This window comes from Drosophila subobscura, chromosome O, assembly GCF_008121235.1.
Source record: "Drosophila subobscura isolate 14011-0131.10 chromosome O, UCBerk_Dsub_1.0, whole genome shotgun sequence".
In the NCBI taxonomy this organism is placed as follows: domain Eukaryota; kingdom Metazoa; phylum Arthropoda; class Insecta; order Diptera; family Drosophilidae; genus Drosophila; species Drosophila subobscura.
The window spans coordinates 20,043,053-20,062,924 of NC_048533.1; the positions used below are offsets into that span (position 1 = coordinate 20,043,053).

General features: G+C 46.5%; 1 protein-coding gene across 4 annotated transcripts in view; it reads right to left on the reverse strand.

Moving 5' to 3' along the window:
* Nucleotides 1-19,872, reverse strand: part of LOC117896802 (homeotic protein ultrabithorax) — a 77,155-nt gene that overhangs the window by 45,255 nt on the left and 12,028 nt on the right. For 3 of the 4 annotated variants that reach the window (XM_034805304.1, XM_034805302.1, XM_034805301.1), the window contains one exon: nt 7,625-7,675. The exons of the other annotated variant lie outside the window; for it this stretch is intronic. In XM_034805304.1, coding sequence (XP_034661195.1) covers nt 7,625-7,675 — 51 coding nt within the window. The remainder of the gene's footprint in view (nt 1-7,624; nt 7,676-19,872) is intronic. 4 annotated transcript variants of the gene reach the window in all.

Consider the following 19,872-nt stretch of genomic DNA (forward strand, 5'->3'; position numbering starts at 1 on the left):
CTGCAGGCCGGACCAGACCAGACACTGTCGCGCAATTAATAAATGTTTTCAAATAATATTCGTGGCGTTTATTTCTTAATTATCGGTAGCGTCGCCGCTTAATTTACTTGTCAGCAATCTTGTTTCGTTCAAAATGCTAGAGTGCCGCTCTGACCATTTCGCTGACCATTTCTCGCGGTGTATTTGCGTGCGATTTACGAGCAACAATAACTCAATAATTCAACAATAATTCAACCACAATTCTCGGCCGTAAACAATTTGGTTTGTTTTGCAAATGTCACCGAAGTCGCATTAAAAGTATTAAGCACGTCTTCTGCCGCGATTTATGTGCGAATCTTCCCGCTCAGTCCCACTGTGCCCCGCCGGGCGACTCAGCAACAAATTTCGACGCGACGCGCGCTTTTTCCTCTTTTGCGATTTCGATTTCGGTTTCGTTTAAGGTTTCTGCTCCGTTTTCGTTATAATCTCACTTTTTCTTGCATTGTACATGTTTTTGATGGCTAAAAACAATACAAATACAATAAATATATTTAATTTTCAGCACACGCGACGCGGCATGCTGCTTCTTCGTATCGGGTTTTGCGCATGTTCCGTGGAATGGCTTGGCCACAAAATAACGAGAATTACTCAACTGCAGCCCGCCGCATGGTTTATGTGCCGCAGGGCTGCACAATTTATCGCACTTGCCGCGCTCCCCATAAATCGCGCGCAGTGCGAGAGAGAGAGAGAGAGAGAGAGAGAGCAAAGCGTGCGAGAGCGACTCTGCAATGTTTTATTAACTTTTAAACTAATCCTTATCGCATTTCTCGTCGCGGAAGCCACTTTTTTTTATGGTGTCCGGCGGCTGAACAAAACAAACCACAACAAAACGAAACGAAAAGAAACAAAACAAAACAAATCAATAGAAGAATATTGCCTGCTGGCGGCGCCACTCGAACGCTCATCGATTTTATTTATGAAGGCAAAACGACTCGAGAACAGAGTCGCGAAACGACTTGAGAGTTTGCTCTCGAGTGAGTTTTCGCATAAGCTGCGAGCCATAAAGCACTCGTCTCATCGCATCTCATTCATGGGCTCTGCTCTCGCTGGCTCCCCTTCATCATTATCGTCATGGAATGGCCGGGACGGAACGGAACGGGACGGGACGGCATTCAAAGCGTTATATGGGTCATTCCATTGGGAATAGGCTTGGATGGGCTGGCGGTGAATGGCGGTGGATGGTGCTGCTCTGCCAGTGTGCGTGTGGGTGGGTGTGGGGCGAGTCAATTATATAATCGGCGATTGCATGAATTGACATTCAGTTTTTGATTTTCGTTAACGCTGTTATTTAAATTACAGTCGACACCTCATCAAACGAATGTTTTTCCACCCGTGCGTGGGTGCCTGCGATGCATTTTAATTTCCCAGAGTCTGGCCTGTGGCTGTGTGAGTGCGTGTCGGTGTGAGGATGTGTGCTCACATCCGAGCCGAGTGTTGTGCTGCACAGTGTAACCGATCCGATCCCGCAAGCTTGCGCTCAGCCAAAGCTCGCCGCCCGTCGGCCAGTACCGTCCTGCCGTGGTCCCGCCGCTGGCCGGCAGAGGGCCCAGGAACGGCTGGCCGAGCATGAACTCGTTTGCCACTGCGCGTCTCTAACCCTTCTTCTTTAGCAACAGCAATCCGAAGAGAAACCCAAAAACTGTATAAGCAGCAACGGGCCAAGCCCTCGAAGCTATTTTCGGGCTCCCCACACGCACGAGGGCGTCACCACCATGGATGGGGCTCAACGTGCGTATAGCCGAGCCATTCCGCACAAAATCCGCTACAACCTGAGAGTTGTTTATGGGTTCGTTGAGGCGGAACACACGGGGCATTGGCAATGAGGTTTGCTGAAAACGTTTGGCAACTGCGCAAGATGGGAGGCGACAATTTACGAAATTTTGGTCTTAATAAATAAGTCATTAAATGAAATATCATGTTTTGGTTCAATATTATGTTTTGAAAGATTTTCCTCAGATCTGAGAAGCTTTTGGTTCCTATAGACCTCAAAAAGTGAACTTTATATGGAGAATTTGCCGCACCTCTCGTCTGTGTGGCATGCCTCTCTCTCTAACGGCGGCACCCAAAGACACAAGAAACAATAAAGACAATTATGATTAATAAAATATCGTTGATTATAGACATGATGCTCCATGGGAAATGTCAAATGCCTGAAAAAGTAGATGCACAGAAAATATGTACTAGGTAGCTGGCAGAAGGTCGCATCGCAGACTTGTAGATGCGAAATTTCTGCAAGTGTACAAGTTTGTGGGTGGAACTACGTGTTCGTGTGCGAGTGTGTGCGACTGAAGGCACAATGATAAATGTGCGCAGCGAAAGGAACAACAAAAAAATAGAAATTGGGTGAATAAATAGCCCAGATTCCGTCGAGCAAGCAAAAAGAAAACAAAAAAAAAGGAACTCCGAGCCGAGAGCGGCGAGAGAAAGCCGGATCCAGGCAAGTGGAAACAAGCAAACATTTCGCCGTCGGCGAGCGGGCTGCGACTGCGACGCAGACGGCGACGTCGACGGCGACTGCGAAAGGACAAACGGCTAAAAGCAGTGCGAAAAGCGCAAGAAGAGCAGGAAGAAGAAGTCGAGTCGGAGAGCAATAAAATCAACAAACTCGGAGTAAAACGCCATTTATCAATGGCAAGAGGAATTCGGCGCGGAAAGCCAAAAACACAGTGTTGTTGTTGACCAGGCTCACAGCGAGGGGGGTGGGGAGGGGAGTCAAATGGGTAATGCGACAGAGAGCAGCTGAACCAGAAGAGCTATGCGTGAGAGCAAAGCGAAACGCGGAAGAGTGAAAGAAATGGGCGATTTTCTAAGCAGGACAACTGGGTCTCTAGAGCGCAGAGAATAGCGCGAATATCATGCGGCGAGTACCTTATTTTAGTTCAAACTTTAAACTTTAAATGCTTTCTACATGAGTTAAGTTCGAAAAAACCTCTGCATTCATTGGAATCTGTGTCAATAGAGCGCTTCTAGTGATGAAGAAATGTTCCAACCCCATCGGACATATAGTTCCACGTATGGCAGAGAGAGATGGCTGGCTATACGGTAGTTATGGCTGCCATCCCTTCAATGGACGTCTAGAAGGGTGACTTACTTAAATGCGAATGGATCATATGGAATCGAATTTGGTGTGTGATGGATTTTGATAGAGAATTGCAGAATCCAACATTCATGCATGCTGACACATTCCTACACATGTTCTACAATATTTTCCCATTTAATAGGCGATTTTAAACCCAGGCACACCCCGCACGCAATGGAAATATAAAAGAGATATCTGCATGAGGGCAGCGACATAAATAAATAATTTTTTTCCTATGTCTATGTCTCTGTCTCCCTTGTATGCCGTGCGAAACAAGGATAACATGACTGATTATGTAAGCAAAAGCGGCAAGGACTCGCTCACAACAAAAGCGTACAGGCAAGCACATTTGGGCTCTGGCATTTTCCGGGTCCCTTTTTTCGGCAGTTTGCCGCAGCAGGTTGATATCCGGGGCAGGAAGAGCCATCCATACACACCCACTTATTGTGCTGCGGCAGTTGTTGTTGTTGCTGTTGCTGTTGTTGTTGTTGTGTGCGTGTTTTTGAGAAAGTGGCACAATTTTTATTTTACGAAGGCCTAATGTAATAAAGCCCGCCCCAAATCCAGAGCCACAGCCAGAGGCAGAGGCGGAGGCAGTGCGAGTTGGAGCGGGGAAATGGATTGCCTGCGTTTAGCATTCGGAGCGATAAAAGGACAAGCCAGCATCAGGAACGGCCTCCGCCGCCACCCAGCTAGAAGCCGTAACAAATCTGAGGTTGGCAGCCACCGGGCGGACACGGGCGCGCGGGTGGCTCCGGCCATGTGTGAGCTTAAGGTGGCCCGGAGCGGGGTCAGCGGCCGTAAATCAAACCGAAAATTATACGCATTCATCTGCTGAGCTGGCAAAAGAAGAAGAAAAGTATCTGCCACATTGCCTTCGGCAAGGGGGAGCTGGATGTGGGTGTCGGTTCCTTCCAATGGGGGAGTGGAACTCCCAGCCTGGCAAATGGCGGAAAATATGGGTAACTGTGCAAAATCTAATGGCCTACAAAAATCAATAAAGGAGCAGCATGTTCACCGTTCACCTGGCAGAGCGGAAGCAAGTGGCAGAGGCGGGCGAGTGTCTTAATTGCGTGCGAATGGAGTGGCTGAGCGGCAGCATTGGCAGCGGCACATTAATTTCTGTGTTCACATTTCGGTAAATGCCAACTTGTTTGCTTATTAAAATTGTTACTCGAATTCGTTCGCCATTAATCAAGCTCGGAAGTTGAGCGACATTGAATGAATAAATAATAAGTATTAAACATTAAATAATCTGTATTTATGGGCAATGACGAATCCTGAATGCTCTACCGAGCTGCAGGGCATAGTATGATAAGATGAGACGCGGTCTGGGAGTGGGTAATATCTTTGTGTCTCAGAGATACGGGGAAAGCAAGTTGCCGCCAGTTCAAAGTCAACTGTCCGCCAATTAACTAATTTGCCGAGTCCCTCTCGGAGGGGCAATTAGACGGACACGGACAACGACCAGATAGGAAAGTGAATACTCGCACACACACAGATACACATGTGAATGCGAGTGGGTGGATGAGTGCGGACTTGCAGATAATTCAACTTGTTGCAGCTGCAGTTTGTTCTCGGGTCTGCCTGCCATTGGCCCTGGGTCACCTGCTCAAGTCGAAAGTCAAGAAAACTGATAATTTCCTTCGAACAAAGTTGGAAGAGAAATACCGGAAATGGTCGGCCGAGTGCAGGTAGGGAAAAGTTCCCGATTGTCAGGCAGGAGTAGAGCCATTCCACAATCATTCCGGAATCCGGATCTATCGAAAATGTGGGCCACTGCCCCACAATTCACAATTACAATTCGAACAAATGGAACGGCTCTCCAATTGCTTTGTTTCATGTTTATCTGCAAAGTGGCGCCAAAGTTTATCAACAATTCAACAAATTAAGATACTTTATTGCACATTATTATGTTATTACGAGTATTGTGAATGGCGTGCCATTCGCTCTCTGTCTGTGTGGGTGTGTGTGTGGCTGAAGCGAAGAGGGGAAGCAGGGTTGGGGGCGCCGTCGCGCCGATCTTGTCGAGACACTCGCTGCATTCAAGCTCTTCCACTTATAAATAGACCCAATCCGCATGATAATGAAGAGAACTCCACCAAAGAGTGTGCACACATCTGGCAAACGGAGCGATCAAAGTGCCAGCCAAGGGGGAGAATTTACATACATTTATACATAAATTTGTACATAAATGTATGTACATACATAAATGCACACATATTCCATGTGAAAATCTTTTGAACAAGTTTTGTTAAAGAAATCTTAATTATATAACCCCAAAAGGATAATTTTATATGCCTTTATATTTGTACTAATTATTCAGTTTATAACTTATAAATATATGTAACTACGAGTGTGTAGAATCATTTCTAGAAACATTTACAATCAAATACATCAACGTTTAAGAATTAAAAAAAAATATTACTGGAATAAATACGTATGTACATATCGCATTATGAACAATTAGAAGCCACTCAGTTGCTGCACATTTCTACTTATTTCTGATGACATTTGAAAAACATCCATGTGCCCCTTCTCAGGCAACATCTGCGACCAACTAATGGATTATCCTTGAGAGCCCACCAGCAACAGCAACAACAACTACCAAAACGCCTCCCACGAACGAAACATTACAGACAAAGAAACATTATTATAATCAATGGGATTATTTCATTATATACATTTGCCCCTCAAAAAAACAGCCACACATTTTGTGTACATGACAAAAAATGAGCCAAGGGGGGGATGGGAAACGGAGATTGGGCAGAGAGTGGCAACCGCAGTCATAGGAATACATTTCTCTCCATAGACTTTATTAATTTTCTAATGGATTTTACGTTTTCTGCAGTTGAAGATTTCCACATTTCAGATAAATATTTATGCGTACAGCGCTGCTGGGGGATGGGAGGATACGGATGCGGATACGGAATACTGCCTTGGAGCTGACTTTGTTGCTGCCTCGATGACTGTCACTGTCGGCGACAGGACTCTTAGTTCCTGGCCCAGTCCCTGTTCCTTTTTTATAGACACACACACACAACACAACCCAAGAATTGATTACGATTGGCAAATGGCATTCGGTGGAAGGAAGTTTTGTTTATGTTTGCGATGGTAATTTATACGGTTGTATAAATTGCCAATAAACATATAGGAAACTGCAGAGGTTGCATATACATACATATGTCTGTCTGTACATCTGTCTGTACCCATGGGTCTTTGGGTATCTGCCACTCCTGGCTGTGGAGTGTTTGGTTAACATAACTAAAAACAGGAATTAACAACATTTCAAGTGCCTAAGCGGGCATGGCAAACTAAAGTAAATTAAATGTGTGTTTAATTGGTCGTGTGTGGGGAGGCACTACTGTACTGCCGCAGTGGCATATGGACGGACGGCGGACGACGGACGGCGGACGACGGACGACGGACTGGCGTGCCCCGGGGCGATTCCTGTCAAGTGCAACATGCTGAAAAATTGCTAACAAAATGATACGCTTTGTAAAATTCGCAGGCGGGCATCACCAATTTTCTCGCTGATTTTCTTTGCGTGCCAAGTGATACTTTTCCGGGGCTTTTTCTCCGCGCTGGGTGGTGCGGTGGGTGGCTGGATGGCTGGCTCGCTTTTTAATTGTGCCCCGAAGAAAGCCTTTCACTGGAATCGTGTGTGTTTTCAGTGTGTGTGTGTGTGTGTGAGGTGTTACATGTGTGTTTGCTCCGAGTTGACAAACTGAATAATTGGCAATTATTTTGGGCAAATTTTACGAGCTGATAATTTCACATATTACGAGTACGAGTACGAGTTTGTATGTACAGGAATGCTTTAATTTATTTGGCCAGAGCCTTGGCAGGGACTATTGGGGGAGGGGCATGCACATGCTGAACGCTCACAGAAACATAGATATTTTGTATGTACATTCAGTAGGTTCTAGGAGTATATTGGGAGGTACATATTTACGAGTATGAAGAGTATTTATGCACACAACAGAAACTTACAAAGATTTATTTGAATTTGAATTGGCTTTACCTCTCGAACTCTTGCAGGGGCGGAGGCGCTTCCTTGACTGACACAAAACGAAGACAAATGATGATCATGATGATGATGGTGATGATGATGTGGCAACATCAACAGCAGCAACAACAACCAAACTCAAAAATCAACACAAAATACAAAGAAGCTCGGTTCGATTTAATTTCCAATCGATTGGTTTGTTGGTTGGTTGGATGGTTGGTGGGTTGGAGAGTGGGACAGATTGGAGCAGGGGAAGGGGTAGAGTTTCGTGTGTTGCTGGTGTGGTGTAGATCTCAGAAAGATGGCTGGGTTGGGGATGTGGCATTCTCAAAATCAAAAGAGTCTTTCCATAAATGATAAATGGCTTTGCAACGCAAAAGAAATGTGGAACCAAAAATCGCAAAATACAAAAATTATATTCTCACAAAAATTGAAAACAAATCATAGGTGAAACTATAAGCTAAGGATACACAAAATAGAACAAAACGTCGACTTACCTAGCCAGTCTGGCAGAAGAGAGCCCGCAAGAGATTCTGAGTATCTCTTACCTGGAAAGCAGAAGGAGAAATATTGGGTTTAATCGGGAGTTTGGTGATTGGGAAAATGCCTCAAGTGTTAGTCAAAATTCAGTTGCGTCTAATAAAAGAAGTAAAAAAAATAATAAGCACAAAAAATGAGTACAAAATATATTAAATTAATATTTATTAGATAGGAGAAAATAAAGTGCTGTAATTTATGTTAGTTGCACGAAAACAAATTAGAAATTGGATGATGATTAAAATATATTTTAATATCTTATATTTAAAAATAAGAAATGAAATAATTTAAATTTTTAATGGAACGGGATAAAATATTTGAAGTAAAAATGCTTTGAAATCAAGAGGAAACAGCGCAAATAATTCCAAATCCAGGCGGTAAAAATATTTCATAAATGTATGTGTATGTGCATGGTGTATTTGTGTCTGAAAACTTCCACTTTTTGTTTTAAAATGAAGAAATTAAAATGTTTGCGAAAGCGGGTAGCCGCGGCGAGGCTGCTCTGCCGTTTTTCTCTTTGAGGAACTATGCTCGTAAAAGCCACATGACTCGCCTCAGAGTGAGTTTACTTTTTCATAAATTTGCACAATTTGAGGCTGTGTTCTGGGTCTTCCTTTATATGCATGTAAATAACCCCAGGTAAATCATAATTCTAAGCTCAGCACCGGAATGGCGCCCCCGCCGGTGCCGCCTTCGCTCTAATGCTAATCTAATAACTTTAGCAGTCTCCGGAATTTATTTGGCTCAACAGCAGCGCACAAAATTATGCACGGAGCGCACGCCCTGGACAAGTACAGTACCCTTATCCAGCTCCCAGTCCTGCTCCACGTCTCGGTCCCAAGGAGCTGCCTGAGGAAGACGTTGAAGCGCGTCAGGTGTGCGCATTAAAAAGAGATCCCTCCCTCTGCTTTCTCCTATTCCCATTCCTCCCTATTCCCCTGGTGGCACGGCAATCTAGTAAATTCCGTACAAAGTTTTAAATAATCGAAAACGACACGACGCACTTGGCGAGAAAGTTGAAACATGTACAATTTGCATAAATAACAACTAAATGCAACTTGACGCTCGGCAAAATGTTGCCAAATGATGAATTGAGCGAAGAGGATGAAGAGATATTTGGTTGAATATTCGTTATAGGAGGAAGAGCAATCTGACAGCAGCTCGATGCTGGATAAGACACTTTGAAGACATCTGATGTGGATATGATTTGAAGCTTTATTATTTGCATAACAGGATCCCAATGTTCTATGCATTGAAGCTAATCAATTTATAATTTGTCACTCAGCCATGTCAAAGCAGTTCGTAATTGGTTTTTGATTTAAATATCTTCCATGCTTTTAGTTCTGATTTCTGATTTCTGATTTTGATTTTGGATGTACTCTTCATGAACTAATGCCCTGCCCTCGTCATGGTCCCCAGTTGGCAATCGGCGTCAAAAATGGGCGGAGCGCGCTCGCTGGAGCTGGCTCTGTCGCAAGGCCACGAACATCGGTGGGGTAGATACATGGACACAGACGTGCACATGTATGTGTATATGTGAAGCTGGGGAGGGAGTACTTTTTTGCTGGTGTCTGCTGCGCTTTTGTATGCAAATAAATCAGTGGCGCCGCATCATATGTCGCGTTTGAGAGGGGCAGGGCGGGGGCTGGGGCGGGGGTGGCGGTTCCTGCTGCAGTGCGCAAAAACATTTCTCACACTACTCGTATTTGTCATGCTCTTAGATACTTTTATTTTTAAATAAATTGCAAACTCTTTTGCGACTGTCGCCTGGCTCTCCACCCCATCCCCAACCCCATCCCCCCTCGTGCCATCCTAGAACAATATTTTATAATGAAAATCCTCTGTCCGTGGCCGTGGCCGTGCCCGCATCTGTGTGAGTGAGCGGAATGCAGTGGAACTGCAGCAACAGAATTTTCGCATTTGACTCAATTTATCGCACAACAGTTCGGGATTTTCGAATTGGAATAAATGCGCACCAATGAAAGCGGCAGACAATAAATAAATAAAATTAATGGCTGTTGGTGTTGTCTAATTTTTTGCTGCTACAACTGCTTCCGCGCCCTCATGCCACCCCATCGACTGCCCAAGGCCCAGAATTGGACTTGCCGCATTGACGGTTAATAAAATTAGCCAAATTTACGTCTCTTTACCCATTTGGCCATTAACAATGAACGAAAACAACCCAAATCCAACTCGAATACAGATCCAATCCCATCTAGAACCCTTTCCCCTGCACCCCTGCCCGGCAGCGGCATCACAAGTCCAATCTGTTACTCGCTGTGCTGCCAAGCGTGAGAGAGTAAAGTCCCTTGCCTGGATTTATTATTTTTACAAGATAAATGCAACATTTTACATTGGAATTTACGGGCGTGTGGCGCAAAAAAACCCAACAAAAACAACACCCAAGCCAAGGGCAGAAACAAACAATGACAAAGTCAAAAGTCGGCACACAGTGGGCCCGATTTGCAAAGCTCCCGTCAGAAATGTACATATGTAGTTGCACAGTGGGTGAATGACAATTTCCACGGTCCACTTTTGTTCTCTTGAGAGCATTGATGCCCAACCCGATTGGTTAATTATAATTATCTTATTTTAAGGCCGCGCTCCTAAATTATTGGAATTTTCGTGCATTTTCCATCCACTGTGCACTGCGGAACAGCAATGGCCAGCGGCCTTTTGGCCATTTTCGATAAAACACATTTAAGCAAATGAAAATCCTTTAAACGAGGATAACACACAGAGAGCACGTCCATGCTCGGTTTAACCCCATGACTCCGTCAGCCACCCCCAGGGCGAGTGTGGCCTCTGCCTCCCCCTGGACTCACTTGAGTGTGTAATTGTGTATTTATTTGCGTTATTTGACAAAATATCAACAAGCACAATCAATCCTCAGCAGTCAGTGGAGTCGCCATGCATGGAGTCCGACCCCCATCCATCCAACCCCCGCCAGCCCCGGCCAAACCCAAGCTGGAATGCCAAATGCTGCCATATGTCTGCCCGGACAGGGATGCCGGCGGAGAAATCCATTTAAATTAAAGCTGAGTTGAGCTGCATTCGAAAACGCATAAATATGGGTGTCCATGTCCCTGTGTGTGTCCCTCTCTGCGTGTGTGCGTGCCAGCCTGTGTGTTTGGGCGCCATTGAGAGGGTATCTGTGTGTGCGCGTTTGGAAACTTTCAATTTGAGCTGAATTCAAATTTAGTCCGGACCCGGCCCTGGCAATAAAATCTGCACAAAAAAATTCTGTGCTGTGCTCCTCTTTCGAGCTGCCTCTGAACTTTGGCTCAATTCTGGCAAAAATTTACAGACTGCAAGACTGTGGCGTGGCAGCAGAGGGGACGCAGCTGACTGGCTAAGGGGGGTGTTCAATTGTATCTTATGCAAATTTACGTAAATTAAACAAAATCTTTGAAAACAGAAAAATAAGTTTCGAATTTATATGCGAAACTTGTGTATCGAACCTAAATTATGGGTCCAAGTTCAGACTTCTATTCCGAGCCAGTCCCAGGCCTAGGTCTCTAAGGTCTCTCGCTCTCTGCCTTGCCTAGCCATGGAGTAGTTGCTGAAATGCCTTACCCTTGCCCTTACCCCTGCACCCTGGAACTTTGTACAAGAAGAGTAGAGTTCAGCAGTGTCTGCCACTGTGTGTGTGTGTGTGTGTGTGTGTGGCTCTGTGTGTGTACAATGCGACAAAGACTTATGGTTTCAGTGCCGGAATTAGAAGCTTTCCCTGCCTGCATTTCCACATTTCCACCGAACAGTGCACTTGTTGTTGCTGCTGCTGTTGCTGTTGCTGTCGGTGGAACATTTGTCGTCCTTGTTGCTGCTGCTGTTGTCCGTTGCAAAATATATTGCAAATAATTCTCAATATATCGTAAAATGTCTGCTGGCAGTACAGTAAATATGCAAAGCTCGTTTAGCGCAAACAGTCGAGAGGGTGGGCAACGGGGGTTGGGGTTAGGGCTGTGGCTGTTGCTGGGGCTGTGTGGAGAGTGGGAGCCGTGCCAGCGAATAGGGGCGAGTTTCGGTCACTGATTGAGGGCATTGGGCACCAACCCGATAATACCCAAAACTATGCATCAGGAAAACATTGATCATGGCTTAAAGAAAAGTAGATTAGGGAACAATTCACGGAATGTGTCATCAAATCTGATACTCAACCGACAACAAGCAGCCAAGACTCTCTCTGTTTAAGTCCAAGAAATACAATTTTCGATGGGAGAAGCTTTAAGCGGTTTCTGTGCTCAGTGCCAAGGGTTGAATGCCTCCCACATGCACGCGCAAGCGGGGAGCCCCCACTCTGCGGAGCGGGGAAACATATGGCATGCGACTGGGACTGCATTGACGATGGGTCGCACACTTTGACAGTTAATTTTGCAATTGTATTTCAATAACAATAAATTTGCACGCACCACATAAAGTACGGCTGTGTGTGTGCTGGGACGAACAGCGACCCCACCCGACAGAGGATAAAGCCTAAACTGGGCGCATTTGCTGCAACAACTTGCAGTGCAACAACAACTATGGAAACTAATTAAATTTTAGCTGCACTACGCACACACCAGTACAGGCCGCACGAGCATGTAAATGGGCACAAAAGGCCAGCAGGAGCAGCGCCAGCCGCACTCCCGCTGCATACACATTGATCAATTAACAGACAATATTTTCATTCCGCCAATGGGTTAATTTATAAGCAAATCAACGCCGCTGCCCTCTCTGTGCCCGCCCATGCCCATGCCCACACATGACGGTTGTGCCTCATTTCCTCTTGCTGCCAGAAGAAGGGCGAACCACTGCGGACCAAGCCATATTGTTAATGGCGCAAAATCCGGGAGGCAAATAAAGCGACAAACACGCGACGTCGACGTCGACTGCGACTGCGACTGAGACGATGGCCGACAGGTGCTGCAATGGCCGACCGTCTGAGTGGTCCTCCCGTTGCGCTGCCATCCCCCGACTCACCCTCTGTCCCTGTCTCTCACTCTCACTCTCTTGCTCTCCCTCACCCTTACCCTTACCCTCACAGTAAGCAGAGGGCTGGGCTGCCTGACTTCATCCCTTCTTTTCCACTTCTGCTGTAACTGTTTCCGTCTTGTTGCTGCCGTTTGGGTGTTCTCTCTGGAATTCCATGGCAGTCGACGAAGTCGAGTCGAGTAGAGGAATGCCAAAAGTGCATTGCTGTCTGTTTCTATGTCTCTCTCTCTCTCTCTCTCTGCCTTTCTCTCTCTCTATCTCTCGCTCGGTGCTGGTTTGGCCTGCCCTGCAATTGTTTTCCAAAGAAGCCCCCCGGAACCGTGTGCTAAATGTCAAGTTCAAATGGCAAAGTTCTTCAAATGAAATGATGCTCCGAGCGGAAAGGGAGAGACGAGAGACTGCACCACCTTTGGCTGTTGCTCGTTCGTTGCTCGCTCACTTTATGATCTGTGAATTTGTTGCCAATTTGCAATTGTTGCTTTAACCGTTTAGTTAATTTGCCCCCAAAAGTTTTGCTCTGCTGTGGGAACTTGCAGGCAGCTCGTGCTTGTTGAAGGTCTAATTGGGTATTTAATCGCTTTTGGAATTACTCAGATAAATATAGTAAATGTTTACATATGTTTAATAGAATTTGAGGCATTGTAAAGCTCATATTTATCATTCATCATTTAATGAGATTTAATATTTGAATTGCAACTGATGATGGGAACATATTCTTATGGAATAAAGAAACTTGCTGCCCAATCTGCAGTATGTTCTTAATACGTTTATGGACTATTCAACTCTTTTTTCTATGAATTAGAAATGTATCTCTCTGACCCCGTGTGGCACTTTGCACTCTAGAGATTCTCATTTCATTCTCATTCTGCTTGCTCTCCTTGTCAAGCTCCTAAATGTGTCTTTTTCGCACATGCACACCAAATGGCAGGGCGTTTCATGAGAGCCTCTCTCTCTCTCCCTCTCCCTCTCTCTCTCTGTGTTTGTGTCTGTCTTCTACTTGGGCGCGTGTGTTAAGCTTCACTTGAATGTGATTTATGTGATCCGTTGCGAATTTATGGCCCCAACTTTTGTTTGCTTGCACACAAACACACATACAACACTCGTGTGTGTGTGTGTGTGTGTGTGTGTGTGTGTGTGTGTGTGTGTGTGTGTATGCGTGTGGGAAACTCTTTCATGGCAGAATTACCGCGTGGTGCACAAAGCCCCACCCGTTCCGTCCTGGCCGGCTTCCATGTTACTGTTGTGGCTGCAATTGTTGCCGTTGTCAGCGTTGTTGTTGCAAATACCCTCCCCACCCCATCAAGTCCCTTGCTGCGAGCGAGCCCTGCCAAGTGTCACGAACAAACAAAAGAATGAAAATAAAAAAGGGGAAAAGTCTCGTCGCTGTAACATAGAGAAAACTATTTTCTATACAGCACTTCCAGCTGCAGTGGCGCCCCTGGCAACCAGGCCCTTTGTGCCTTTCGATGATTGAATTGTCAAACCCGCGTCCGTCTGCTTCCTCCGCAAATATTGTCCGAGGATGGGCTGCCAGATCCTCTGCGGCGTAGTAGATCACTTAGCTGCTACATCAACGCGCTGCGAATACCAAGTGCTGGACTCTATTGTCCGTTCTCCAGAGCCAATGTCAAGTGGAGCCCCGTGCGCCACACCTCCCTCGAGCTCTCCACAGAGTTATGAAATTGTTATGCGTCCGCGGCGTTTGCAACTCTAAGTGACATTTCTGTGACAGACATGTGCGCGTGCATCCGTGAGTCCGCTCCGTGTCACACGCGCCTCTCAGGAGGGGGCTGGGGTAGCCAGGGGGTCCACAAGAATCCGAGAATGTAACTCTAGCTGTTCCCGCTCTACATTCGTCAGGCTACGATCTGGCGAAGTTTTCCTGCACTCTCTTGCTTATGGTTCAGGCCAGGCCAGGCCAGGCCGAACGGTTAGCAATTTGTTGTGACATATGTAAGCGGCACGCCGGGAATGGCAACGGCAACAACTCATTAACCCATGCTGAACTCTGCAACATCTGTAAGGGCAGGAGAGGAGAGCTACAGAGCCACTGACAGCTACAAAATTGAGTTAGTTAACAGTTTTATACGCGGACGCACAGATTTTGCGTGTTTCGTGAGCCAGGAATTCACAGCCAGAGCCCCAGTCAGAGTCAGAGTCAGAGCCAGAGACAAGGTCTGGGCCCAAGATGCAACCGCAGCGAAACTGAAGACGGTCGACGGGACAGATAACACCCAAGTCTCGGACCCTGCCTCGCTTGGGAAGCAGCCAACAAAGCAGCCCAAGTGACACTCACAAAATCTGACAGAGGCAGCGGCTTTAGCCGGTTGCTGGTTGCTGGTTGCCGGTTGCCGGTTGCCGGTTGCCGTTGAGCCATTGTTGTTGTTGGCTGTTTCTGCTCTTGTAGTTGGTGTTGCTGCTGAGCGACTTGCGCGCATGCTCAGCCGTTTTGCTTTATTACAAGGACGGGCCTGTGCCGAGGGGCTGGCTGGGACGCGTGCGCAGGCGCGCCAAGTGACACATGAAAACGAAACGAAAATGACAGCAGCAAGTGACACTTGGCCGGGAGCAGGAGCTGGAGCAACTAGCAGAGGATCGGAGTGGGCAATGGGGAGCGGGGAACGGGGAACGGGGAATGGTGATGCGGCTCGGACGGGTAGACCATTGTAATTTCATTTGTAATTAGCTGAATGCAGTACTGGGCCGAGTGTCGCATGGCACAGTGGGCCACGTGGGGCCCCAAAGCGCGCAGAGTGCAAAAAAAAAGAAAAGAAGGAGCAGAGATCCAGCACGCTGGTGCGACATTTTGGTGCGCCGCTTGCCATATTTTATTTCCATTGCCAAAAGTGTCATGTTACAGAGATTTATGTGCGCTGTCACGCCGGACGACGACGACGTCGCCTGCCTTTAGGGCCATGTTGTTGTTGCCAGTTCTCTCTTTCTCTCTATCTCTCTGCTTTACTCTCTTCCTCTGGCAGAGTGTATGGCGTTCACGCCCAAAAATTTGGTCATGTTTTGTGTTTGTGTGACAGCCACACACCACACCGAAAATTTTGTATATGTAAATAAAAAACACAGAAATACTTTGACCAATTCCAAATGCACACTGTGCGATAAACAGACCGAAATACTTTGGCCAGTTATCGGGCTCCGGATCGGGTTTGATGCGCCCCCCCATCACATTCGGGCAATCAGTGATTTATGGCCGAAAGTGTTCTTACCGCAAACACACCTACCCTACCCACCTACCTGTTCTATCAATGCTAAGAGAAAGAGAGAGAGAGAGAGATAGCTCTAATTCCAGTTCCACTTTCTTTTTCTTCATCAGCATCCAACTCAAAACTTGGCCTGCTCAGGTGTCAATACACTCGCACACGGCAGCCGCAGAGGCGTCCCAATCCCAATCCCAGTCTCAGTCCCAGTCCCCAGCCCCTGTCCAAACCCAGACCCAGCTGACAATGACATATTTGGCTGGCACTTTCATCGTACGTCCATGTTAATATGCCAAAGATTTATAGTCCCTGCTGACAAAGGAAATGGCATTCACTCTCCCTCCTCTGTAGTTGTAGTTGTAGTCGATGTGGATGTGGATGTACGAGAGTGTGGCCATTGGCCATCCATTTTGTAGCTGCAGCGGAAAGTTGCATAATTTTTATGGACACTCGTTAATAGATCATCGATTGAGATTACAGGGAAATGTTCTATTCCACTGCGCGGTGGGTCCCATCCCTACAGGGTGAAATTCCGATGAAGTGAGGCGACATATTGGAACGTGATGGAGTAGATAAATTGGGCTGACTGTTCTTTTATGGCATATAGAATGATCTAATGCAATATATGTAAATCCTTGCAAAAAGCCAAAACTTCCTTCTACTTGATTCAATCGAAAGAAGTTTCATTTGGGTAACCTTAACCTTGCATCGTATAAAATATTATAAGCAATGCCAATCGATTGCCTGCTTAAACTTTATTATTATTGCCTCTTAATTTCCAATTCATATTTTCACTTCATATCTTTCATTTCAATCATAATCTCTTGCCTTACAAAAGCTGACAGCTGCAAATGTTTTATCGCATGCGATTTGGCCCAATCGAAATTCCCATTTGAAAGAACTAGATTTATCCAGGTGAGAATTTATGCTGGCGAGAGCGTCTGCCTACCTGTATAACAAATTTCTTAAAGATTCTCATCTCAATTTCTGATCAGAAGAGCCGCACTCAAGTGCGCAGCTGCGAATATCGTGTACGATCAACCGGCGCACATAATATTCCAATTCGAATGCTCGCTCGATGAGAGCACGATTGTGCACGTAAATTAGCGCCCGGGTAAGGGCATGGCGAGGGGCGAAAACCGGCTGAGCCGAAAGATGATCGATCATCACCCCAAAGCGCAGAGAGCGACGGAGAGCGCCAAAGAGGAGAGCGATAATGGTAGAGGGCGCGCGTACCTGTGCGCTGCTACGGCTGATGGAGTGAGCAGAGAGAGTGGGAGAGTGAGCATCAGCAACAGCAACAGCATCAGGTGACGTTTCGCTTGCGTTTTGTTATGTTCTCTATTCTCTTGCCATCTGCATTCGAAACACACACAACACCACACCCACTCACTCACACAAACAGAAGACAAGGCAAATGCAGTTTTGAGTCATCTGTTAGAGATCTTTTTTCAAGTGCCATTTCATTTGACTGCCGCTGGCTGGCGGTTCTTCGTTGTCTTCTTTTTCGTGTTTCGGCTGTGGATGTGGATCAGCTGATCATGATGGCCGCCAAAAGCAGGTTTCGGTTGATCGTTATTAATCATACCTGGCTAAGGTGAGAGCGCGAGAGGGAGAGAGGTGGAGAGTGAGCGAGCGAGAGCACGTGGCAGCGGCTTTGAAACTATTTGAGAAACATTTTGGAACACATTTTGGGAAATTTATTGCCTGAAGCCCGCAAGCCAAGCCGACGGCAAGCAGTCCGCGACATGCACAAAAGTCATTTATTTTTTTTCGTATTCTTATTTTAGTGTTTTGGTTTTTTTGCCTTGCTTTTCCCACCAGCGAAGTGACCTAGAAAATCGGTCAGCGCAGAGAACTCGGAGTTAACCCGAGTAGCTGCGATTCATTTCTGCGAGATATGCACACACACACACTCGCACACACACAAACGGAGCACGCACTTCCGCTGATGAGCGGGTCGAAAGGGGCGAGGAAGGGGCCGCCGCTGAACCCATAAATTATCTGCAGCACATTTTCCCACTGAATGAATGCGAATGCCGCATTCAGATACAGATCCAGATCCGAGCTCGAGCTCCTTGCCTCCTTTTCAAATCACAAGTTTCAAGCGATTCTCCGAAAGTTTGGACTGGCAGGACTACCCAGGGCTCTGCTCTTCATTTGCCAACTGACCAACGCGTCGAACGGACACGGACACGGCCACCGATCCGATCCGATCCGAATCGACTCTGCCCCAGCCACGGTCTTGGCCAGGGTCGGGACCCGTTTACCGCCGGCATTTCGCGATCTTCTGTGTTGTGTTGTGTTCGCTCTCCACTCCGAGTGGGGGTCTGTGCTCGTTTGTTTGTGTGTGTTCTTGTTGATCTGGAGCAAATTGCTTTTTGGCGGTTAATAAATTTTGAAATTAATTGACTAATTGCATACCTACAGCGTCGTGAGATCGAGAAAGAGAACGAGAATGATGCGCGATGACTCCGACCCAGAGATGGAGCGAGGAACTCCCGCTGATTCCCCACCGATAAGTGTGGCTCCGGGACGAGCCACATATTTACAGACAGATATCTGCTAATTGCTGTTGAGTAAATATTGCATTGCTTTCACCCAAGTGCCATCAAATGCGGCAGTTGCAACTCCCAGTGGAGGGGGTGTGGCATAGCTCCAAGCTCTCGGCAAACAAAGGCCAGGCAAACCGTTCATTAGGGGTTCCCTTTTGATGCGACCAATGGATACGATAAGCTGTAATGACACAATGGAATGGGACTCCTAATACCCTGCAATCAAAGCTGCAGCTAAATGGACTCTAAAGTGGGGACGGGGACTCTCCAGTAATGGATTTAAGTTCATGGCTTTATTTGGTAGCCAATGGAGCGGATATATCATAGATTTGATGCATTTTCTAATATCTCTTTTCACTATTCAAAGCGGGTTTCAAGTCTTATTCTATTCCATTCTCGAATACCAACTATCTCCGATTCCGGGCATCGCTCTTCCCCCAACACCTGAGCTCATATAATTAGCAAAACTCTCTCTCTCCGCCCTCCTGCTGCCCGGTAGTCACCCTCCCCAAAGTGTTCATTACAGCAATGAAGCCAAAATTACTAATTCATTAATTGAAACCTGCCCGGCTGGTCGCCTCAGCACAGGTCAGGATACACCAGGAAAGTCCTGCCCGGCCCAGATGTCCCTTCCCTCAGCATCACACTCGCAGGCGACACATGCCATGGACCATGGACTCCCCACTCTCCCCTGTTTCCCCACTCCATCTGGACACATCCACATGCTGCACATGCCAACGGTAAAAACGAAAGTGCCGTGTTGCCATTTTATGAACTGTTTCTGCTCTGCTCTGCTCTGCTCCGTTCTGTTCTGTTCTGTTGGAGAGGACACGGCACTTACACTTGCCACACAAAATGCTCCCGAAAATGCTTTCGAAGTGTGTAAAATCAAATTGCTGGCACGTTGTGGATGTGCGGATGTGGGGATGCGGGGATATCTGTCTGTATGGCTCTGTCTCTGGTGCTGTCTCTGGCCTAATTTGCCCGTGATTCCATCAACTTAATGGCAATATTCTTCGAGTTCTCTGAATGGATAATTTATGCATAAGCTTCGCTTTGCTCTCTCTCTACGTCTCTCTTCTTTGGATTCTCCATCTCTATTTAGTGGATTCTGCCTGTCTCTTTTCTCTCTCCTGGCACTAGCATATGTGGAATATTTGCACTTTGCTCGCACTTAAATTCTGCACATTTTTTGCTCGACTTTCCTTTTTGGGTGTAGCATTCGGACAGACATTTGTCCGTATTGCAGGTGCTGTCGTTTGTTTGTCTGGACTCTGTCTCTCTCTCTCTCTCTCTGTCCCACTGTTTGGTGTTGTTGTGTAATGTCTATGAATATGAATTATGGAAATTGCCTCGCAACAGCAAGGAGTACGACAAGGACAACGACCACCTCGGCCAGAGGACAGACCGAGTCTGAATATTCGCACTCTCACTCGCTATTCACAATACTCACACTCACACTCACAC